The sequence below is a fragment of the Dendrobates tinctorius genome, unplaced genomic scaffold (assembly GCF_039654945.1).
Source record: "Dendrobates tinctorius isolate UK_male_01 unplaced genomic scaffold, ASM3965494v1 ptg000032l, whole genome shotgun sequence".
NCBI lineage: Eukaryota > Metazoa > Chordata > Amphibia > Anura > Dendrobatidae > Dendrobates > Dendrobates tinctorius.
The window spans coordinates 44150671-44175518 of NW_027361700.1; the positions used below are offsets into that span (position 1 = coordinate 44150671).

A 24848-nucleotide genomic window follows, 5' to 3' on the forward strand; every position below is an offset into this window, starting at 1 on the left:
CGTCATTCTGTAAGGCTGGAAATAACACAATTTATTACTGTGCCAACACAGACCACACTCTGACACAGACTGCAGGGGGGAGCCCAGTATCACACAGGATAGGATTAAGATACACGGCTCAGCAGTCAGTATCACACAGGATAGGATTAGATACACAGCTCAGCAGTCAGTATCACACAGGAGAGGATTAGACACACAGCTCAGCAGTATCACACGGGATAGGATTAGATACACAGCTCAGCAGTCAGTATCACACAGGATAGGATTAGATGCACAGCTCAGTAGTCAGTATCACACAGGATAGGAATAAATTCACGGCTCAGAAGACAGTATCACACAGGATAGGATTAGATACACGGCTCAGAAGACAGTATCACACAGAATAGGATTAGATACACGGCTCAGCAGTCAGTATCACACAGGATAGGATTAGATGCACAGTTTTTATGTGCAGTATAATCATTATTTGTTATAACTAACTTGCCGGGCTCTTCAGCTAGTTTATTTATATAGCACCATTAATGCCATGGTGTTGTACATGAGAAGGGGGTTACATCAAGATACCACTATCACTTACAGTAAACAAAACTAGCAATGACAGACTGGTCCAGAGGGAAGAGGACCCTGCCCTTGCGGGCTTACTTTCTGCAGGATTATGGGGATGGAGACAGTAGGCGGGGGTTGCAATAGCTCCAGTGGTGTTGAGATGGCTGCGTGGTCATTACAGGTTCTAAGCTTTTTTGAAGAGATCGGTTTTCAAAATCTAAATGTGATGGATAACCGGACGTGTTGGGGCACAGAATTCCAGAGGATGCGTGATATTCGAGAGAAGTCTTGGAGGCGATTGGGTGAGGAGCAGATAAACATGGAGGAGAGGAGGTCTTGGGAGAACCGGAGATTACCTGAGGGAAGATATTGAGAGATTAGTTTGGAAATATATGGAGTAGAAAGGTTATGGATGGCTTTGTAGGTCAGTGTGAGTAGTTTAAACTGGATACGCTGGGAAATTGGGAGCCAGTGAAGGGATTTGCAAAGAGGGGAAGCAGGAGTGTAGCGAGGACAGAGATTAATTAGTCGAGCAGCAGAGTTAAGGACGGACTAGAGGGGTGCGAGAGTGTTAGAAGGTAGGCCACAGAAGAGGATGTTGCAGTAGTCGAGGCGGGAGATGTTAGGGCATGCACAAGCATTTTGGTAGAGTGAGGGTTGAGGAAAGGACGGATTCTGGAAATATTTTTTAGCAGGAGGTGGTGAGAGCTTGGATGTACGGCTTGAAGGACAGGGCAGAGTCAAGGGTTACTTCAACGCAGCGGATTACCAGAAAAGGGTAAGTGTGATTTCATTTATTGTGATAGATAGACCAGGTAGGGAAGGTATGCGAGATGAACTAAAGATAATTGGTTCAGATTTGTCTACATTGAGTTTGAGGAAGCGAGAGGAGAAGGAGGATATGGCTGATAGATACTCTGGGATTCTGGGGATCAGAGAGATGACATCTGGGCCATTGAGGTAGATCTGAGTGTCATCAACATATAGATGGTACTGGAAGCCATAAGACTGTGTTGTCCCAAGGGTATAGATTGAGAAGAGAAGGGGTCCTAGAACAGAGCCTTTAGGGACACCAACAGAGAGGGGGCGAGATGAACAGGTAGAATGGGAGTAGGAAACGCTAAATGTGTGGTTGGTAAGGTATGAGGAGGTCCAGGATAGCGCAAGGTCTTTGACACCAAAGGAAGCGAGGATCTGTAGTAGGAGGCAGTAGTCAACTGTGTCGAAGGCAGAGGACAGGCCTAGAAGGAGGAGTATAGAAAATTGTCTGTTAGCTTTGGCTGTTAGTAAATCATTAGTAAGTTTGGTCAGGGCAGTGTCAGTGGAATGGTGGGGACGGAAGCCAGATTGTAGGTTGTCGAAGAGCGAATTAGATGCAAAGCGAGAGGAAAGTTCAGCGTTGACATGCTGCTCAAGGAGTTTGGGAGCAAAGATATGGGGCGATAGCTGGACATAGCGCTCGGGTCAAGGGATGGATTATTGAGGATAGGTGCAATTGTGGCATGTTTGCAAGCCGAGGGGAAGGTTCCAGAAGTTAGTGATAGGTTGAAGAGATGGGTTAGGGATGGGATTAGTGTAATGGTAAGGTTGGGGAGAAGGTGGATGAAGTGAAGTGCACAAGTGGTGAGGTGTGATTTGGAGAGAAGATGGGCAAGCTCTCCTACAGTGATTTTGGAGAGGGAAGTTATGGGGTTAGGGCATTGGTCTGGCATACAAAGGGATTGTGGTGGTCGGACAACAAAGACTTGCCTTGTTTGGTCTTTCTTATTTTTGAAGTGTGTGGCAAAGCATATCCCCCAGATATGGATTACTGTGTGGGACACTACAACAGACAGGTATGGTATATTGTTGATTTATTATTTTACTTTTATTACAGGAGATCGAGGGCTTTGCAGGAACTAGATGAGGTCGTAAGTATGGTTTAATTAAGAATATTAAAGGAGTCTTCTGTGTCTTTATTTCAATTAAAGGATTTTTTAAAGGGTGTCTGTGTTTTATTTACTATTTGACCTATGAGGTTAGTAATAGGGGTGACAACAAACCCCCCTACTATTACCTCACTTGCCACTGCTACAGGGCAAGTGGGAAGAGCAAGGCTATGTGCCATAATTGGCGCGTCTTAGAGATTCACCTTTTCTGGGGTGGCTGAGAGCTTTACCTGGGGGGGGGGAGCAGTATCCATGGCCCCTTCCTAGACTATTAATGTCAGCCTGCAGCTGTCTGCATAGTCTTTGCTGGCTATAAATTATAAGGGGACCCCATGTCATTTTTTGGGGGGATCCCCCAATTTAATAGCCAGTAAAGGCTGTGTAAAACTGTGAGCTGATATTAATAGCCTGGGAAGACCCATGGGTAATTACCACCTTCCCAGGCTATAAACATTGGCCCCCAGCCGTCGGCTTACCCTCTGATGATTACAAAAATTGTGCCATTTGTTTTGGAAAAATAATCCTTTATATTAAAATTGCAGATTTGCACTGCCGCTTAGTATAACTTTGAACTGAGTGCTATCCGATAAACCGTTACACAGAGCTGTGTTAAACACTCATGTGAGTTAATGTTTAACCTCTTCACGACCTATGACATATATACACTACCGTTCCAAATTTTGGGGTCACCCAGACAATTTTGTTTTCCATGAAAACTCAGACCTTTATTAATCAAACAAATTGCCAAATGAATTTAAAATCTAGTCCAGACATTGACAAGGTTTGAAAAAAGATTTTTATTTGAAATAATATTCTCCTTCAAACGTTGCTTTCTTCAAAGAATGCTCCCTTTGCAGTAATTACACCATTGCAGACCTTTGGCATTCTAGCAGTTAATTTACTGAGGTAATCTGGAGAAATGTCACTCCATGCTTCCAGAATTCCCTCCCACAAGTTGGTTTGGCTTGATGGGCTTTTATTGCATACCATACGTTCAAGCTGCTCCCAAAACAGCTCAATGAGGTTGAGATCTGGTGACTGCGCTGGCTATTCCATTACAGATAGAATACCAGCTGCCTGCTTCTTCCCTAATTAGTTCTTGCATAATTTGGAGGTGTGCTTTGGGTCATTGTCCTATTGTAGGATGAAATTGGCTCCAATCAAGCGCTGTCCAAAGGGTATGGTGTTGTGAGTTCATTTTCCCCTTCATTACTGAGGCCCGAGGAACTCCCTCTTCTGGTAAAGAAAGGTAGTGAGCCTGATTGTCAAACACCTGAGGCTGATGATTGTGACTGGCTGAGTGGTGTTACGGACTGGATATAATGCTGCCGACGCCCTTCTGCCCTGCGGGTGATTTCTCTGTGGGATCCTTGGAGACCAGTCTGAATTCCTGCTCCTCCAAAGCTAAGTTTGCTGCTCGGCCTTTTGCTTTTGTGCTTTGACTTTGTTTTTGCTTTGTTTTTCTGGATTTCTGCCATTCCCTGCTGGGGTGTGCTGAATTCATTTAGCTCTGTCTTCTGAAAATACCTGAGTGCTGATTCAGTTTTTGAAGCCTAGCTGCTTCAGGGCCTTTTTCATATCAGCTGGTTGGCTTATGTCTTTGATAGGGTTTTGGCAGATTGCAGACAGCAGCCTTCCTGTCCTTTCCTATATAGGTAGTTTTGGGGCCCCATCTTTGCTCAGTCTATCTTTCTGTCTGTGTTAGTATTTTCATCTTGCTTCACCATCATTATATGTTGGGGGCTGCCTATTGCTTTGGGTTCTGCTCTGGGGCAGTTTAGATTTCCCCTTTCTTTCTTTAGGCCTATGTATTTCTCCGGCTGTGATCGAGGGGTCTAGGGCATCGTAGGAACCCCCCACGGCTACTGCTAGTTGTGTTGATAGGTTCAGGGGTCTGCAATCTGATAGTTGCCAACTTCTCTGGTTTTCTGGACTTAGCTTGTATTTCTGCTTTTGCCTCCTACGGTGACTCATTCATAACAGTATGGCATGGCGTTGCAAAATGTAGTGATGACCTTCCTTATTCAAAATCACTTTAACCTTGTACAAATCTCCCACTTTACCAGCACCAAAGCAACCCCAGACCATCACATTACCTCCACCATGCTTGACAGATGGCATCAGGCACTCTTCCAGCATCTTTTCAGTTGTTCTGCATGTCACAAATGTTTTTCTGTGTGATCCAAACACCTCAAACTTGGATTCGTCTGTCCATAACACTTTACCAATCTTCCTCTGTCCAATGTCTGTGTTCTTTTGCCCATATTAATCTCTTCCTTTTATTAGCCAGTTTAAGATATGGATTTTTCTTTCCCACTCTGCCCTGAAGGCATAGTAACATAGTTTTGAAGGCTGAAGGAAGACCTTATGTCCATCTAGTTCAGCCTATTTTTAGTGCAGCTGTTCTGCATTGTTGATCCTGGGGAAGGCAAAAAACCTGCAGAGAAGAAGTCAATTTTCTCCATAGGGAAAAAAATTCCTTCCCCTAAACTGGGTCAACCATCTACCTATAATATTCTGTTATTTGTAACCTTCTATACTGTTACTCACAAGAAAAGCATCCATTCCTTTCTTAAATTCTTTCAGTGAGTTGGCCATCACCACTTCCTCAGGAAGAGAATTCCAGAGCCTCATTGCTCTTACCGTGAAGAACCCTCTTCTATGCTGGTGCAGAAATTGTCTTTCCTCCAAACGAAGAGAATACCCCCTTGTTCTTGTCACAGTCCTTGGTACAAACAGTTCATTGGAGAGATCTCTGTATTGCCCTCTGATATACTTGTACATATATATATATTAAGTCTCCCCTAAGTCTTCTCTTTTCTAGAGTAAATAGACCTAATTTTGATAACCTTTCTGGGTATTGAAGTGAACCAACACCATTTATCATTTTAGTAGCCCGCCAGCATCCCGAATTCGCCTCTTCACTGTAGACGTTGATACTGACGTTTTGCCTGTATTATTTAATGAAGCTGCCAGTTGAGGACCTGTGAAGCATTGATTTCTCAAACTACAGACTCTAATGTACTTGTCTTGTTGCTCAGTTGGGCAGCGGGGCCTTCCAATTCTCTTTCTACTGTGGTTAGAGCCTGTTTGTGCTCTCCTCTGAAGGGAGTAGTGCACACCGTTGTAGGAAATCTTCAGTTTCTTGGCAATTTCTCGCATGGAATAGCCTTCATTTCTAAGAACAAGAATAGACTGTCAAGTTTCACATGAAAGTTCTTTTTTTCTGGCCATTTTGAGAGTTTAATGGAACCAACAAATTTTATGCACCAGATTCTCAACTAGCTCTAAGGAAGGTCAGGTTTATAGCTTCTCTAATCAGCCAAACTGTTTTCAGCTGTGCTAACATACTTGCACAAGTGTTTTCAAGGGTATTCTAACCATCCATTAGCCTTCTTGCACAGTTAGCAAACACAAAGTACCATAAGAACACTGGAGTGATGATTGTTGGAAGTGGACCTCTATACACCTATGAACATATTGCATTACAAACCAGACGTTTGCAGCTAGAATAGTCATTTACCACATTTACAAAATATAGTGTATTTCTGAATCATTTAATGTTAGCTTCATTGGAAAAAAACAGTGCTTTTCTTTCAAAAATAAGGAAATGTCTAAGTGACCCTAAACTTCTACAAAGTAGTGTGTGTGGGTATATAATATATATGTGTGTGTGTGTTTTGACTATTATTTCCTTTGAAAATGATATGTAAATGACATATAGAACTGCTGTATGTAGAAGCTCATGTTAAAATCGCATTGCAATCAGATAGCAATCGCAATGTACTGTAAATCTGTTTCTACCTGTGAAAATCGCATTGTACTCGCATATCACTCGTCCTTTTTTTTTTTTTTGGTCCTGATATTGGAATGTTTTTTTCTCACATATGGTTATGAGCCCTAATGGAGACACTTAGGCTGGAGTCACACACAACGTAGAGAAATACGGACTGTATTTTACGGCCGTAATACGCATAAATCTTTTTTTTCTCGCAACCTTGCAAAATGGACATTTAACGGTTTTGAGGCCTGCTCATAATTTAAATCATCAGCACCAACCCTATTTATTGCCTCAACATCAGGTGGCAGCCTCCAATCTGCCCATTTTGGTGCTGTGCTTGTGTTGGTGTCTTGGTGGTTGGTAGCAAACATGTCAGACACACTTCAGTTCACCCCAACTGACCGTGTTTTGTTCAACTGGGTTTTGTCCCGGCGCTTTGGCCAGCCATACCCCGTGATTGTGGATCCGAGGAGGAGGAGACGAATGTGGGTGCATCCGCATTTGAGACAACGCCTCAATAATGGCCATTTTCACAGGCTTTATGCAGCTCTGAGGACACATCCTGACAAGTTTTTCCTCTTTTGTCGGATGACCGTTTCTACCTTTTGATGTTTTGTTGGAGACAGTGCGCCCAGGGATCATCTTCCAGGACACCCAGATGCGCAAATGTTTCTCTGCGGAGGAGCACCTTCTCCTTACGTTACAGTATGTATTTCTCAGCTACAGAATGTATGTAGATGATTGATTAGTTTTTCTCAGATAATTCTGTTACTCAGTAACCCCTTTTTTGCCAAGAAGCATTCTGAATTGGTAACAAATATATGCTCTAAAACTTAGAACACTTTGTGTTATTCCACATTACCTAGCCGTGGTAAATGTGTATATGTATTGTTCACCTAGCTTCTTTCTTACACACTGTTCTAGTGATCTATATGTAATGTGTGCATCCTTGAGCATGTATTTTAATGTATGTATTTTTTACATTGGTTTAATTGTAGGTTCCTCTCAACTGGCCTTTCCTATGCAGCACTCCATCTGGAGTTTTTGATTGGGCGATCTACAATATCCGGCATCGTTTGTGCTATATATTCTGAAATCTGGTCCAGAGTTCATCATCTGGTCATGCCAGAGCCCAAGATGGGAGACTGGTTGAGGATTGCCAGGGGATTTGAGTTGCTCTGCCAATTCCTCAATTGTATTGGAGCCCTGGATGGGAAGCACATCCGTGTGCATAAGCCGCCGAACTCAGGCTCCCAATTCTTTAATTATAAACAATATTTTTCTGTCGTTTTGTTGGCTATGGTTGACAGTAACTACAGGTTTATAATTGTAGACATTGGGGCTTTAGAAGAACTGGAGACTCTCGAGTCTTCAATTCTTCCATTATGGGTCGGCGGCTGTGCAATAACCTGTTGGACCTACCACCACCACGTCAGCTACCAGGCTCAAATCAAGAAGCGGTGCCTTATGTCCTAGTGGGGGGATGAAGCCTTCCAATTGACCAGGCATGTCATGAGGCCATACCCGCGCAGAAACCTTGACCCGGCGTAGGATTTTTAATCTGCGCCTTTCACGTGCCCGAAGACTGGTGGAGTGCGCCTTCGGCATTCTTTGCGCCAAATGGCATGTCCTCCAGTCTGCTATTCAGCTGAGTGAAGTCAATGAGATAATCAAAGCTTGTGTGGTCCTCCATAACTTCACTAGACTGCATGATTGCTCCTCATCTGATGTCACTGAAGGTGTGGTGGACAGTGGGGATAGGCCTAGAGCACATGTGCTCCCTTTACGGCGTCCTCTCTCAGGACTCAAAGTACGTGATGTGTTCACCCAGTATTTTGTTTCACCTCATGGTGCTACTAGCTGGCAAGATCAGGCTGTATATGTTGTGATGTTCTTATGTGTGTGAATATGATGTGTGTGTGGTCGGTTTATATGTGATAAAGTTCACTTACTTATTCGAATGCCTAAAATAATTCAAGAAGAGGGCCAAAGATGCTTTTTCAAATTTTTTATAAATGCAAAAAATAGGTTAGAATACTGTTTACCATATTTTTTTCATATGGAAGATATTGCCCAGGCCATCTAGCCTTTTCTGTATATAACATTTGCTTATTCGGACACCCAAATAGGTAAAAAGAAATAATTACCAACAAAAACAAAAAATAAAACAATTTTGTATTTTATAACTGCTGGTAGCTTGGCGGAGGTGATGGCGGGAGGCCTTCATCTCTTTGTTGGGGGTTGGGGTGCCCAGCTTGACCATCACCCTGTTGGGGTGGATGATCTTGGCCCTGTGGGAATATGTGGCCATGTTCCTGCAGCTGCGCACCAAAGAGACCATAACGATACTGTCGATTTAAAATCCTGTGGCTGATTGTAGCCACGTCCATCATACCCCCCAATATGACCATGTCATCCAAACCCAGGTTGTGGCCAGCCTCCATCACCAGGTCTGTACAAGTGGCCATATTTGGCAGGTTGGATATAGGCTGCCATTTGGCCATGTTGCCAAGGTTGGTTTGGGGGGGGAATGGGTGGAGGTATAAGCACACGTGCAGGCGGACACTCAGATCCTAATTGAGCATGCACAGCTGGTTGTCGAACAAGGCGGAGACTGTTACGGGTTGAGAGCTGCCACCTCTCAAGATACTCAAACAACTCATATTGGGGTGTGTGCATGCATCAATTAGGATCTGAATGGATCCTCGCACACGTAGCCTAACCTCACGGGGTAGGGGACAGAGGTACCGGGCCAGGCTTCGGTAATATTGCCTATTCACCCTCATCTTGGGCAGCCCTGGACAGGTAATTTAGGACACCTGTGTCTACATGCCTCCGGATATCAGAGGCAGTGTTCCTTCTCCGTCTCCCACAGCGGCCTACGGCTGCAGGCTGGGGGGACCCCTCAAGACTGCCAGTAGGGCTGCTGCTGTTGCCAGGGTCTTCTACGTTGCTGGCTACTGGTGGCTCTGCTGGTTCTGGACCAGGTCCAGAACCTGATGCTGGTGGAGCTTGGGGGTTGCAAAAGCTCTGTTCAGAACATGGGCCAGCTACCTCTTCACATCCACCGTCTGGGTCTATAATGGTCTCAGTATCCGGCCCTGTCTCCCTCTCTGTGAGGTTGGATTGAGTTCTGTTAGGAAATGTACAAAAAAACAAAATGTAGCTCTGACCCTAAAAAGCATATGTCATGTGGTGTGATGTCTGTACTTACAGTCTGAGATCCATACTGGGTGCCAAAAATGCCAAGCGGTCAAAATAGATGTATTTCCGCTTGGTCAGTGCTGCTGCCCCACTCCTGGCCCTCTGCTGTCTTTCCAACCGGTACTGGTCGCGGATGCTGCGCCAGCGCGTCATCACATCCTCAACTGCAATGTGAAGTGAAAAGGGACTGTAACCTTTGTGAATTGTGCCAAGCAATATTCCTAACATTTCACATAGTCACGTGGCCTAGTAGGGGGTGCTTTTTAGCTACATTTTTCTTTAGCAAACAGGGATACCTACATACACAGTATAGGATTGTAGGGGCTACATTTCAAAAAGCTCACTTCTGGCCTTTAAGCTGATTGGTAAAAATGGCAATTACTTACAAATTTGTTGTTGCTCCTCACGTGGCCGTTGGGCATAGTCTGGGAACATGTGCACACAGATGCGCCTCCATGCCGCCTCTTTTCGGGCCCTGTCAGAATAATGGGCTTCCTGTTGGTCCCAAAGTTCGGGCCTTTCCTGGACCAACACAATTAGCTCCACATTAATGTGGCTAGACCTGATGCTGCAGGACTCTGTGGAGGCGTACTTCCTGGATGTCTGGAGCGCTTTTTGAGCTAGTTTGCATGTCTAATCTTCCTGATAATGGATTGGCCCATTTCCTGTCACCAGGAGAAGTCTTGCGTATTTCTCGCAAGTCACACGGGTGGTCCGTGTGTAATGCGTTTATGCGCACCCATAGACTTGCATTGGCGTACTACAGTCGTAATACGCTGACAATTGCAGCATGCTGCGATTGGCACGGACCGTATAAAATACGCAACAAAAATACGGCTGATGGGAGCTACCCCATAGAGAATCATTGGTTCGTGTGCAATGCGTTTTTTTTTAACGCCTCTCACTCGTCCGTATTCCTCTCTAGTGTGACGCCGGCCTAACACTTTTATGTTTCTCCCTCTCCCATATTGATAGTTCTGCTTCACGTCACTTGTCTTATCTATTGCATTTTTTCTAGGCTGTATTGTGCATAAATATGTGATTCTTCAGATTTTGTATTAGTCTAGCCTGATGAAGAGACCTGAGTAGTCTCGAAAGCTTGCAATGTGTTACCATCTTTTCAGTTAGCCATTAAAAGGTATCAACTACTGAGGACTCTCAATCCTGAATATTTTTCTATCTACTGGCTAACACGGTACAAAGATATACATCTTTCCGGCCTAACACATGCACTCCCATTTTAATCTATGGAGTTGCGCACATGTTCGTGTGTTCACACTGACAGTATGATCTACACGTGGATATGTCTTGCACAAAGATAGCAAAGTGTGACAACTCTGTGCCATCTGTGTGACATGTACCGGAATGGAGTGCAGAATAGAAATGACAGATGTTACAGTTGCAAAGATAGATTGAAAGATATCTGTGAGATATATAATTAATATTTTACGTGCTTAGTTTCATAGCCAGTTTATTACCCAAAATGTTTCCACAAAGCTCCAATGTATTCCACGTTCCTTGAAGCTGGCTTCGGTAAGTGTGACTAGCAGTAAAGTGACCGCTATTCACAAGTACCGGTTAGGCTAGGTTCAGATTTGCGGATGTCAGCTGCGGAGGGCTGCGTAGTTCCTCCGTGAAGCTCCACCCAGATAGGTACGCAGGCCACATGCAGACATAGGCGGAGCTGAACGGAGAAGCTGTGGCAGTGGGCGGAGCTTCACGGAGGAACTACGCAGCCCTCCGCAGCTCTGACATCCGCAAATCTGAAACTAGCCTTACTGATTACAATATTAATCGGAACTGCTGAATCTGAAATATAAAGGTTATCTCTGCCACTGAGTGAAACAGAGATAGGACTCCTTTTAAGGGAGGTGGGGGTGGGTGTTTGTACTTCCTTGTAAAGAGGGAGTTCCTTGCAGATGGGCACAGAAAGGGCAATGGCTTCTGGGTAACCAGAGGGTAACTTATGCTTCCGGATGATGTAAACAAATTAAGAGATGGGGAAAGATGGTGGGTTCAAGAGAACTTTGTGTGTAGTGCCAGTCTATTCTCTAGGGCAATGCATATCCCACTGTGGAGGAGGGTCCAAAGACTTCTCGATCAGAGTCCCAGGAACAGTGAGAAAATTTCTTCCATTGCACATGCACTGTCAAGAGTAGACAGGCTGTGAGCAGAGAGCATAGAAAGATATATCCCTCTCTGATTCCCCGGGCTGAAAGAATAAAGTGTTAGTATAAAGAAACAAAAAGGTAGATACAGATATTGGAAAACTAAACTTTTTTGTGCCTCCTACTAACAAATAGGTAAAACTGATCAGTTCATTGCCAGTAGGTTGGGAATATGGAGCAAAGGTTGTTGTTTTTTTTTTGTTTTTTTTTTTTATTATTTAGTGGTAGCACCTATATCCATGTTTCCTGTGCACCCCAATGAAGCAACTGAGAAAAGAACATTTACAGTCATATGTAAAAGTTTGGGCACCCCTATTAATGTTAACCTTTTTTCTTTATAACAATTTTGGTTTTTGCAACAGCTATTTCAGTTTCATATATCTAATAACTGATGGACTCAGTTATATTTCTGGATTCAAATGAGGTTTATTGTACTAACAGAAAATGTGCAATCTGCATTTAAACAAAATTTGACCGGTGCAAAAGTATGGGCACCCTTATCATTTTCTTGATTTGAACACTCCTAACTACTTTTTACTGACTTCCTGAAGCACTAAATTGGTTTTGTAACCTCATTGAGCTTTGAACTTCATAGCCAGGTATATCAAATCATGAGAAAAGGTATTTAAAGTGGCCACTTGCAAGTAGTTCTCCTATTTGATTTCTCCTATAAAGAGTGGCATCATGGGCTCCTCAAATCAACTCTCAAATGATCTGAAAACAAAGATTATTCAACATAGCTTTTCAGGGGAAGGATACAAAAAGTTGTCTCAGTGATTTAACCTGTCAGTTTCCACTGTGAGGAACATAGTTAGGAAATGGAAGAACACAGGTACAGTTCTTGTTAAGCCCAGAAGTGGCAGGCCAAGAAAAATATCAGAAAGGCAGAGAAGAAGAATGGTGAAAACAGTCAAGGACAATCCACAGACCACCTCCAAAGACCTGCAGCATCATCTTGCTGCAGATGGTGTCACTGTGCATCGGTCAACAATACAGCGCATGCATAACGCCTTTTTGTATGACCAAACAACTCAATCTTTGTTTCATCAGTCCACAGGACCTTCTTCTAAAATGTAACTGGCTTGTCCAAATGTGCTTTTGCATACCTCAGGCGACTCTGTTTGTGGCGTGCTTGCAGAAACGGCTTCTTTCACATCTCTCTCCCGTACAGCTTCTCCTTGTGCAAAGTGCGCTGTATTGTTGACCGATGCACAGTGACACCATCTGCAGCTGATGCTGCAGGTCTTTGGAGGTGGTCTGTGGATTGTCCTTGACTGTTCTCACCATTCTTCTTCTCTGCCTTTCTGATATTTTTCTTGGCCTGCCACTTCTGGGCTTAACAAGAACTGTACCTGTGTTCTTCCATTTCCTTATTATGTTCCTCACAGTGGAAACTGACAGGTTAAATCTCTGAGACAACTTTTTGTATCCTTCCCCTGAAAAGCTATGTTGAATAATCTTTGTTTTCAGATCATTTGAGAGTTGTTTTGAGGAGCCCATGATGCCACTCTTCATAGGAGAATCTAATAGGAGAACTACTTGCAAGTGGCCACTTTAAATACCTTTTCTCATGATTTGATACACCTGGCTATGAAGTTCAAAGCTTAATGAGGATACAAAACCAATTTAGTGCTTCAGGAAGTCAGTAAAAAGTAGTTAGGAATGTTCAAATCAAGAAAATGATAAGGGTGCCCATACTTTTGCACCGGTCAAATTTTGTTTAAATGCAGATTGCACATTTTCTGTTAGTACAATAAACCTCATTTGAATCCAGAAATATAACTGAGTCCATCAGTTATTAGATATATGAAACTGAAATAGCTGTTGCAAAAACCAAAATTGTTATAAAGAAAAAAGGTTAACATTAATAGGGGTGCCCAAACTTTTACATATGACTGTATTTTTTGCCATGTAGCCAGGCTTTATCCGGGATGCTGCAAAAGTGTATGCTACATTTAGTTTGAAATTGTTAAAGGGAATGTGTCATCAGAAAATGTTCTATTCTTTAAGGGTATGTGCACATGTTTAGAATTTGCAGCAGATTTAATATTATACTTATACTTCCTGTTCATCAACCACATGGTTATGAGTAAGTCCGTAGACTGACTCAGACCTTATTTATTTGTATGTAAGTATTTACAGCTCATTTCTAATTACCTATTCCTTTTAAATACTTCAGTAGTATTTTTGATGAGACTTAAAGATGTGCTGTCGAGGTACCCTTCTCGCTGTCTTAGTTTCTTGTTAAAACTCAAATATTGATTGTACTTTCTTCACTAAAGCTATAGTATTAAGTGTTGTTTTTACCAAAACTAATTATTACAAAAAAAAACTGGTTATGCTCCTTTGGTTATAAAGGTTAAAGGGGTTGTTCACTATTAAGCAATCTTGGTCCCACGGCACATTTTGCTTCTGTTGGTGCCTTACATTGGCGTTAGTGCTACTGTCACTTCGACAGCGCAGCAGCCAATTTTTCAGCTCTGCAGTTCTAAGCAGGAAATTTCATCTACACTGGCAGTGCTATTGTGCCCGATGATTGGCTGTAAGTGTGACGTCAGCACCACAGTCCATGACAGACCCAAACGCAGACACTTGGCCCTTAATCCATGGCCAGTGAATATAGCAGAGTTTTGTTTTTTTTATGACAAAATGCACCAAGGGGCAAAGATTTCATAAAGAGGATAAACCTTAGTAAAAATGATTTTGTGATTGTACTGTTATTCTGATATTTGGAAGATTTGGTTCTTTTCTTGCCACCTTTTCATCCTTCTCTGAGTGTCTTGTTTGGTATTAATCATAAGAAAGCAGTGACTATCTTTTTTTATGTTGTAACTTATGTCAAACTTTACATTTATTAACTAGCATATTCTTAACTTTCTAGAGTTCAGACTGAAAGGAACAAGCATGGAAGTGAGACTGATCTTTATGGCCTAGTAGCTAATATTCTAGATGAGAAAGACAAAGCACAGTCATTCTTAGATGGAGGGTATGTATAATGCTTCTTAAGTGTTGGCTAAATTCAATTATAAATATGAAGCAAATGATGAATACGTAACAATGTAATAGCTGAAGAAGGGGTGCTCTCTTCTCAGTCATTCATGCCAGAGATGGGAATGTCTCTCTTTATTTAGCTTTAACAAGTGGTCAGGACTATGGAAACAGCAGAGTATGTCTGAGTTATGCGGTTTCTATATTTCCTGCTCACTTGTATGGAGCGTGACCAGGGCTGTGGAGTCGGAGTCGGTATAAAATGGACCGACTTCTAAAATATATAATAAATTGGGTACAGTAGTTCAGTGCAGTTTGTGGGAAATATTTTTTTTCATTAAAATTTGTGAAGGTTATGTAATGTCCTATTCCTGATCTAAGGTGTAGACTTATAGCTGAGATGCATCTGTGCAGCAGTTTATGTTCATAAGTAGAGAAGCTCCTCCTCTACAGATAAGGGGAAAAAAAAACAAACACACAGGGAAGGAAAGCCTACATTAAGCCCCCGTCACACATAGCGATGCACCAGCGATCCCGATAACGATATGACCTGGTCAGGATCGCTGGTGTGTCGCTACATGATCGCTGGTGAGCTGTCAAACAGGCAGATCTCACCAGCGATCAGGACCAGGGACGACGCGGGTAACAAGCGCGCGTCACTTAGTTACCCGCTTTGTACCTTGGATACCAGCGTGCTGGCGCTGGGAGCTGGTATCCAAGGTAAACAGCGGGTTTCTAAGCGCCGCTGTTTGTGACAGGGCCTTTAATCTCAAAACTTCTGGAGTAAACAGGAAAGCAGGATTAAGGAAGGTAAGTACTTCTTAAAGCATATCTAAACTTTAATAAACTGTGCATAAATCAATAGTCCAGTATATGTTGTCTCTGTATGCTTGATGTTTTAGTTTGTGTTTCCTCTTAGCTCATGTTTGGAGAAATTAGCTTCTCTGATGATTTATATACTGTATACATAGAATATAAGGGGAAAAACTTTTCTAACATCTCATATTCAGAAATACAGCAACAGGAACAATGAGGAAATATATATTTTTGTGTGTGTGTTCTGGAATATGATTCAGCACAAACATGCTCCCTCCCTCCTCCTCTCTTCATAGACTGTGAAGAAATATGATGTGAAGCATTTAGTAAGCTGTGCCTACACTCTGAGACAAGCTTGACATTGAAAGTTCAGAGTAAAACTATCTAACAACATATTTTACAAACTTTATACTTATCTGTTGTATTGATTTATGTAAAGATTGTTTTATTTCTATCCCAAATTATAAAGTGCATGATTCCCTATTCTTGCAAGAATTACAATATATACCTTAGTTTTTATAGGACAAAATTATTTTGAGAGCGAATTTACAGAATTACAAAATGTCTAAGATTATCTTATGAAGTCAGCTGTGTTTGAACATTTCACAGTGACTCAAGATATACACTGACATACAAAATGTTTTTTTAAGTGACCCAGATGAAAACAAATGCTGTGATGCCAAAATCAGTGCATATTCAGACAGTGGTAAAAATGCTCCTTCAAGAGCTTCCAATGTACAGTAAAAAGACATTTACAACGCTGCCACCCAGAAGTTTACAAAGCTGTGATTGAAAAAGATCACAGCAGCACCAAGAAACCAGAGACCAGCACTTCCCACCATGAAAAGGAGGAGGAAAGATCTTCTCAAACATCAGTTACAAGATATTTTGTAAGTGACAAAGTTACTGTAACAATGACAGTAGATGTGTTTAAAAGACAGCTAATCGAGCTTGTTGTGAAGGACAGTGAACCATTATCATTATTTGCACAACCAGCTTTTACTGCTCTTAATGGAGAAATGGCCCGCAAACTTGGTGTTTCTCTGGAAAGAGAAAGTATTAGAATATTAGTGATTAAAGAAGCCTTTAACCAAAAGGAAGATCTTAAAGACTCTCAAGAGACTATTTGTGTTTCTTAAAATGTATGCCTGCACATGTCACAGAATGAACTATTTTGCTACCAACGTTCGATATGTTTGTGACAACAAAAAAATTGTTAATAAGATGCTGGCAGTAAAAGATACTAAAGCTCATCACAGCAGCATCATTCTCCAGACCTTAGTGGAAAAAGTTCTGCAAGATTATGAACTTAAAAGAAAACAGGTTCTTGCTATTGTAACTGATAATGCTTCAAACATGATAAGTACAGTGGCATGCAAAAGTTTAGGCACCCCTGGTCAAAATTACTGTTATTGTGAACAGTTAAGCAAGTTGAAGATAAAATGATCTCTAAAAGGCCTAAAGTTAAAGATGACACATTTGTTTTGTATTTTAGGCTAAAAAGTAATACACATTGTCATTTTTTCACATTTTAAAAATTACAAAAAGAAAAATGGTCCGATGCTAAAGTTTGGGCACCTTTGGAGATTTGTGTGCTCAGATAACTTTGACCAAGGTTTCAGACCTTAATTAGGCTGGTTTCATATTAGCGCTTTTGTGCGCAGCGCAACCGTGCACCTATGTTTAACATGGCGGGCGCATGGTCTTGCGCACGTTCGCGTTTTCACGAGCATGCGCTTTTTTGTCTTTCGCGCCAGACGCAACATGTTGCATTTTTTGTTCCGCCCTGTCTCGTCAAAACAACGCATGCGCACGCTAGCGCACGGAATGCGCAAAAACACATATCAGTCTATGGTAACGCGTGCCTGCGCATGGTCTTGCGTGCGCTTTTGCGCGCATGCGTTTTTTTAGGTAAACAAGTCTGCAATGTGGTCTAGACAATGGAAAACCACTCCCAAAAACCAAGGTTTTAAAAGATTGTGTGGGCACTGGAATTCCCCAATACTCTACAGACTGCTGCAAGAGTCACAACAAAAACCCAAAGCTGTACCAATGTAAGTATAAAACCTAATGTCTGGCTGAATTTTGAATACACTGTACTTTTATGTCTCTTCTTTTTTTATTGCAGCATGTCTTCTTCATCTGGTGAAGAATATGTCCCCGGGACAGGGCAAGAGGCACAAGAAGCGAGTACCATGCTTCCCTATGGATTGGTAAAAATATACCCATGTGGCTAATTTTTTTTGTTTAATTTTCAGACCTCATCCTCCACCACACCACCACCACCACCGGTGGAACGGCAGGAGCAGCAAGGCCCAGTGCGGGCGGGAAGACGGAATGTAAGTACAGAAAGTTGTGGGAAGCAGGGTGTGTTGCAGTCCGCGCTGCCGAGATTAACAAATCACCTGGGATGCAAGATGTTGTAGCAGTGTACTGCTTTATTTCCTCCAACATCTGCTACAACATCTTGCATCCCAGGTGGTTTGTTAATCTCGGCAGCGCGGACTGCAACACACCCTGCTTCCCACAACTTTATGAAGGTTTTTCCACGTGCCAGTGGTTGGTGGAGGTCCTGCAGCAGCTGATCCAGTGATATGCTCTCAAGCCAGTTGTGGGTTACACAAATGGAATAGGTGAGTGGAACTGTATTATACCGCTCATACTTCAAGTTTCACTAGTGATAGGGCACTATTGCGCCTCTTGTTCCCCCCACCATTTTTTGGAATGTAAGTACAGACAGTCTGTTTTTTTTTTTTTTGTTTTTTTTTGTCATTACTTTTTTATGCCTTTTTTTTCATCTTCATATATTTGTTTAATTTTGTTCTGTATTTTTTGAACTGTATTGAAATAATTTTATCTGGTTTTGTTTTTTTGTTTTTTGGTAATTTTTTATTAGTATTTTTTGGTAATTTTCCTGCTGTTATTTTTTTGGTTCTTTTTTTGTTACGGTTTTTTTTTTTTTTTTATGTTAATTTCTATGCTGGTTTATTTTGTATGGTTTTTTTGGTAATCATTTCTTATTTTTTTAACATTTTCATGCTGTTTTTTTTTCTGTGTTTTTTATTCATGCTTTTTTGCTTATATTTTCATTTAAAACATTTTTTTTTTTTTTTCATGGCTGGTTTATTTTTTATATTTTTCATTTTAAAATTGTCTTTCTTTTCTAGGCTCCACAACGGGAGGAGGACCTCGCCCTGGACAATGACGAGCTCGTCCGTCTAGTCCAGGAGCGAGTCCCGCTGTGGGACACCAGTCACCAACTGCACTAGGATAACGTGGTGATCCGGCGGCTCTGGAACGAGGTGGCCGCATCGCTGATGGATGGCTGGGACAACGCCTCTCCCTGGGTCCGCAAGGATTTTCGTAAGTATATAAATGCAGTGTGATGCAGCAGTGATCATGGAGTTTCTAGCATCACACACAGTTGGGTGATCACGGCCTCCAGTGCATACTCTTATTTTTTTTTTTTTTTTTTACCCACAGTGAACAAAGTCAGAACCCGTTGGCGCTCGATGAAGGACCGCTTCAACAGGGATATCCGTCAGTAGAAGCAGGTTCGCAGTTGTGCTGCGGCAAGGACCGGCACGAAATACAGATATCATCTGTATCTTGCCTCCCGAACGTAAGTATTTTCTAGTTGTATTGTGTTTTATTCTGTGCTTTTCTGTTCCACAGGAGTTGGCGATTGTTAATTTATGGTAGTAATTTCTTTTCTTTTCACAGCACCTGGAGCAGCACCCTGGGCCCGAAGTGGTCCTTCATCAAGCTGCCCCGGACCCGTCCCAGCCATCCATCAGCGAGGAAGCACCTTGCAGGTCTGCACCACAGTCATCTGGAGACCAGGAAGCTGGTCGCTCAGGTGTTCCCCTGTCCCAGGTCTCTGCCACTGGTTTTGCGGGCACTTCCCGCCAGCAGCGGCAGAGGACCTCGGACAGGCCTGTCATGTCCGAGTTCGTTGAATTGAGCTCGGTCTTTCAGAGTAGCCTCAAGGCACTCTCCGATAGACTTGAGAGTGGTTTCCTCCTTTTGGACCAACGCTACAAGTCTATCGAGGGTCGCCTTGAGCGCCTGGAAGTCGACCTCGCCAGACCAGCGCATCATTTCTATATACAAATAGCTCGGGACACGGCGGAACACCTTACCCCTGAACTCCAGTTGACTGTCATGCAGGCCTGCAACAATGCTTTTATGCAGGCTATGCAGCAGAGTAGGTATATGCAGCAGTCAGCGGTGGCATTTCCACCGGTGCCACCGCTGACTCGATTCACAGCATTACCTACTTCTGCATATCACTGCACGGCTACCACACTTCCAAGCCACGCCGGACACCAATATACCGCCCCAAGTCCGAGTGCAGCTGGACACTTCCCCACCAACACCATGCCAAGCGCTGCTCCTGCCTGGCCCACCACTGCTGCTGCCACCACCACCACTGGATGGCCCGTCGCCACCCCTGCCTGGAGCGCCAGCACCACCACCCGGATCACCACCCCTGACTGGGGCAACACCGCCGCCACCACCATCACCACCACCGGGAGGACCACCCCGGTATGGATCGCCACCGCCAACACGCCTGCATGGACCGCCACCACCACCTCTGAGCAGCATCAGCTGGGGGACCCGCATTCACTATTTACGGCCCCTGCCAGGACATCCACCACCACCAGCATGCCACAGCAGCTACAGGATCCTGGCAGGCGGTCCACAAGCTCCAGGCGGTCCCCCAGCTCCAGCCGGTCCACAGCCTCCAGGCGGTCCACAGGCTCAAGGCGGTCCCCGGGGTCGAGCCAGTCCTCAGGCTCCAGGCGCTTAAGGCAGGACAGCAGCACGCCGACGGGCCACCATCATAAAAAAAAAAGGAGGACTCTAACCCTCCCTACTCCCTCACCTCCCACTTCCCAACTTTCCTTGCCTCCGCTGCCTTCCCCCACTTCTTTGGTTCCTCCTTCCCCCTAGAACCCCTTCCTCCACCCTAAGCCGTTCCTCATCCTTCCACACCCCCCAGTTTCCACCAGCTGACCCCAAGTAAATTTATTTCTTTATTTTTTTTTAAATCTTAAATTCTTTTATTTAAATAAAGTTTAATGTTTGATTTGAAAATAATGTTTGGTTATTGTGTCTTTCGCCGCCTGCACACACTGCGCCGTACACTTTGTGTTTTTGACACCTCATAGCTCCAGTACTGACACATGTTTCTTGTGTCAGTCCTGGAGCAATGTGATGTCAAAAACACAAATATATGACTTGTATTTTCATCCACCAGGCTCTTCAGTCTGCTAATATTGGTCAGACTGATGGCGGAGGGTGCAAGGCATATCTATTCTCACCTTGCCAGGTGTCATAAAGAGTGAATTGAGGATGGTGTGTTTTGCCCATCCTCATTTCACTCTTTGTGACACAAGGCCAGGGGATTCTTGATACCTTGTCATGAATCACATCATCTATACAGTCTGTGGCAAATAGACTGAATAGATGATGGAGAAATTACAGGCCATATCTACAAATACCCTGGCCTGGTGTCATAACTATTTAGCACACCTGGCCAGGTGAGTATACCTATGAGTTGTAATCTGCAGCGTCGCTTCAGTTTTCCTTATCTATTACACACAGACTGTAGAGATGCTGGAGGTTAACTCCTATGTGTATTCACCTGGCCAGGTGTCCAAAATTTCTGAAGTCAGGATGCGTTTTTTGGGGGCATCATCAATTCATCATGACACCAGGCCAGGGGATTGTAAAAGTTATATAAACCTTTATCATCTCTCCAGTCTGCGTTCGACAGTGGAGATACTAAAACTAATATTTTTAATCACATGGTCAGTTATCAGACAGAGTGAAGGATGTTACTGCATCCCAAATCAATATACTTAGGCCAGGTGATATAAATATTAGTTGTATTATCTACACCTTCTCGGCAATATGCCTTATGAACACGGACTGGAGAAATGAGGAAGGTCATACAACTTTTATATGTAGGGTCACCTGGTCAGGAGTCCTAGTAAAGTCAGGAAGCACAGCATCCTGATTTCACTGAACACCTGGGCAGGCGAGTAGTGGAGTGTATTAAGACACAGTACACTGGGTACAGAAAAAAAAAACGGTATTTTATTAACAAACAACAAAGCTATTACACCATTTGATCCTGCCATGCTACACGACCCACATCAGATAAGAAGTCCGCAAATTGGTCCCTCATTTGGGCAACTTCGACTGATGACCGAAGAGGATGCTGAGTAAAATCTGTCAAAGGGTTAGCAGCAGGTTCATCCATGTCAAAGTTCGGCCGCTCCTTTGCCATAACAAAATTGTGCAGAACCACGCACGCCTTCACCACCTCATCCATTGTTTCAAGTTTGAGATTGATGGCGGTGCTGAGAATTCGCCATCTGGACACTAGAATGCCAAAGGCGCACTCAACAGTCCTGCGTGCCCTCGTAAGCCTGTAGTTGAATACTTTCTTGGAGTGGTCCAAGTCACGGCTGGAGTACGGCTTGAGCAGGTTTTGGCACATCTGAAATGCCTCATCCCCAACCACTACAAATGGCAGTGGTGGAGCTTGGGTTTGGGGAAGAGGCCGTGCCAGTGGAAAATTGAGCTGGTTGCCTTACAACCTCCGGCCCATATCAGAGTTTTTAAAAGTCTGGGAATCGTTGCCTCGTCCGAATGCCCCTATGTCCACCGCCACAAACCGGCAGTCTGCATCCGCAATGGCCATGAGTACTGTAGAAAAGTACTTCTTGTAGTTGTAGTACTCAGAGCCACTTCTTGCGGGTTTTGTGATGCGGATGTGCTTCCCGTCCACCGCTCCTAGGCAGTTCGGGAAATTGCAGACTGCCCAGAATTTGTCCGCTATTTGAAGCCACTTTTCGGCGGTGGGCAAGGGCAGAAACTCCGGACACAGAACATCCCACAGAGCCCTGCAGGTGTCGGCAACAATCCCGTATAAAGTGGAGATTCCCAGCCGGTACTGGAAATGCAGGGATGAAAGACTCTCTCCAGTTGCCAGGAACCTGCAAAACATAAAAAGAAAAACAATTTATATTTCTGTCTAGGGTATTAATAAAAACACTGAAAATAAAAAGTACATGGCATAACTATTTTGTATGGTTTTTTAATACAACAATACAACATAGCAGAAAAACATTTTATAAAGGCTTGTGGTTAGTACATGACAGAAGAAAAACCATTATGCAAAAAAGCAATTTCCCAAAAATAATGTTAAATTTCATTACCAAAAAACACAGAATTTTTTTAGCCAACAAAAAAAAAAAAAAAAAAAAATGCAAACCTAAAAACATTACATACCGTAAGGTGACGAGGAGCCTTTCTTCGGGAGGAATGGCACGCCGGAGCTGAGTGTCCCGTCTCCGGATGATTCCTTCAACCATACCCAGCAAGTCCAGGAAGCTTTGCTGGGACATCCGGGTATACTCTGCAAATTTCTCCTGGTTTTCCTGGAGCTCGCTGTACAGCGTGTGATACGCTCCACGGCTTTCCCGGAGTTCAATTATTGGATGCCTCCAAAACAGACGCCGCTGCCGTCTGTGCTGTCTCTCCCTTTGTTGCTGGCAAGAAAAGGCATACGCCTGAGACAGCGCAATGTCAAGATCCAACTTGAATTGGAAATTATCCAGACACAGGTCCATCTTGACACCGGAAACAGCAGCAAAATCTGAGGAATTCATATAACAGGGTCTATATAAAACATTCCAATAACACACGCCCACTGGTGTCCCATTGGTGTACTCTGTTTCTATTGTTTTTAAAGGAATGTGAACTGTCACACCTAGAAACACATGCGCCAAAAAACCACAAACGCATGTAAAACGCAAGAAACGCTGCGTTTTTTTGACGCATCAGCGAACGCATGACTCTTAAAAAACGCGCGTTTGTGTTGCGTTTGCATGCGTTTTTCGTTGCGTTTTTTATGCGCATGATGTGCTGCACAAAAAAAACGCTAATGTGAAACTAGCCTTAGCCTGTAAGGGATATGGCTTGTTCACCCTCAATGCTAGGAAAAGCCAGCTGATGCAGATTCCACAGGTTTAGAAACACATAGCGTCCTCTAACCTTGTGCGAAAAAACAGCCACCGTGGGTTCTTTTAAGCATCTGCCTAGCACTCTGAAAATGGTGGAGGCCCACAAAGCAGGAGAAGGCTATAAGAAGTTAGCAAAGCGTTTTCAAGTTGTCCTTTCCTCAGTTCAATATGTAATTCAGAAATGGCAGTTTACAGGAACAGTGGAGGTCAAGATAAGGTCTGGAAGGCCAAGCAAAATTTCAGAGAGCTGCTTGTAGGATTGCTAGAAAGGCATATCAGAACCCCCACTTGACTGCAAAAGTCCTTCAGAAAGATTTAACAGATTCTGGAGTTGTAATTGTTCTACTGTTCAGAGACCTTATCAAATATGGCCTTCATGGAAGAGTCATCAGAAGAAACCCTCTCCTGCACCCTCACCATAAAATTTAGCATCAGAGGTATGCAAAAGAATATCTAAACAAGCTCAATGCATTTTAGAAACAAGTCCTGTGAATCGTTGAAGTTAAAATAAAACTCTTTGGTCGCAATGATCAAAGGTATGTGCAGAGAAAAAATTGCATAGAATTTCAGGAAAAGATCATCTCTCCAACCATTAAGCATGGGGATGGATCAATCATGCTTTGGAGTTGTGTTGCAGACAATGGCACAGGGAACATTTCACAGGTAGAGGGAAGAATGGAGTCAATGAAATTTCAACAAATTCTTGATGCAAACATAACACCATGTGTAAAAAAGCTGAATTTGAAAACAGGATGGCTTCTACAAATGGATAATGATCACACACATCAAAATCCACAATAGATTACCTCAAGAGGTGATAACTAGAGGTTTTTCAATGGCCCTCGCAGTCCCCCGATTCGATCATCATTGAAAATCTGTGGCTAGCCCTCAAAATAGCAGTGCATGCAAGACGACCCAGGAATCTCACAGAAATTGATGGATTTTCATCCATTCTTCCTTGGAAAATTCTTCCAACAAGAATTGAAAGACTCTTGGCTGGCTACTAAAAGCGTTTACAAGCTGTGATATTTTTAAAAGGGAGTGCTACTAGGTACTAGCTATGCAGGGTGCACAAACTTTTGCATGGCCTATTTTCCTTATTGTAATTTTTAAAATGTAAAAGATGACAATATATAATTTTTTTTTTGTCCTAAAATACAGAGAAAATGTGTCATCTTTAACTTTAGCCCTTTTAGAGATTATTCCATCTTCAACTTGCTTAACTGGTCACAATAACAGTAATTTTGACCAGGGGTGCCCAAACTTTTAAATGCCACTGTACAATTACACCGATGAATGAGAATAATAAAGGTGAACAGCAGCTAGAAGAACATTTCACATCCAATATGTTGGAGATGGAAGGCCAGAGTCCTCTTCC

At 43.1% G+C, this 24848-nt stretch overlaps 1 protein-coding gene across 5 annotated transcripts in view; it reads left to right on the forward strand.

The window, feature by feature from the left end:
• MEIOC (meiosis specific with coiled-coil domain) overlaps positions 1-24848 on the forward strand; it is a 206715-nt gene that overhangs the window by 95299 nt on the left and 86568 nt on the right. For 4 of the 5 annotated variants that reach the window (XM_073572851.1, XM_073572850.1, XM_073572853.1 and 1 more), the window contains one exon: positions 14509-14613. The exons of the other annotated variant lie outside the window; for it this stretch is intronic. In XM_073572851.1, the coding sequence (XP_073428952.1) occupies positions 14509-14613 (105 nt within the window). The remainder of the gene's footprint in view (positions 1-14508; positions 14614-24848) is intronic. 5 annotated transcript variants of the gene reach the window in all.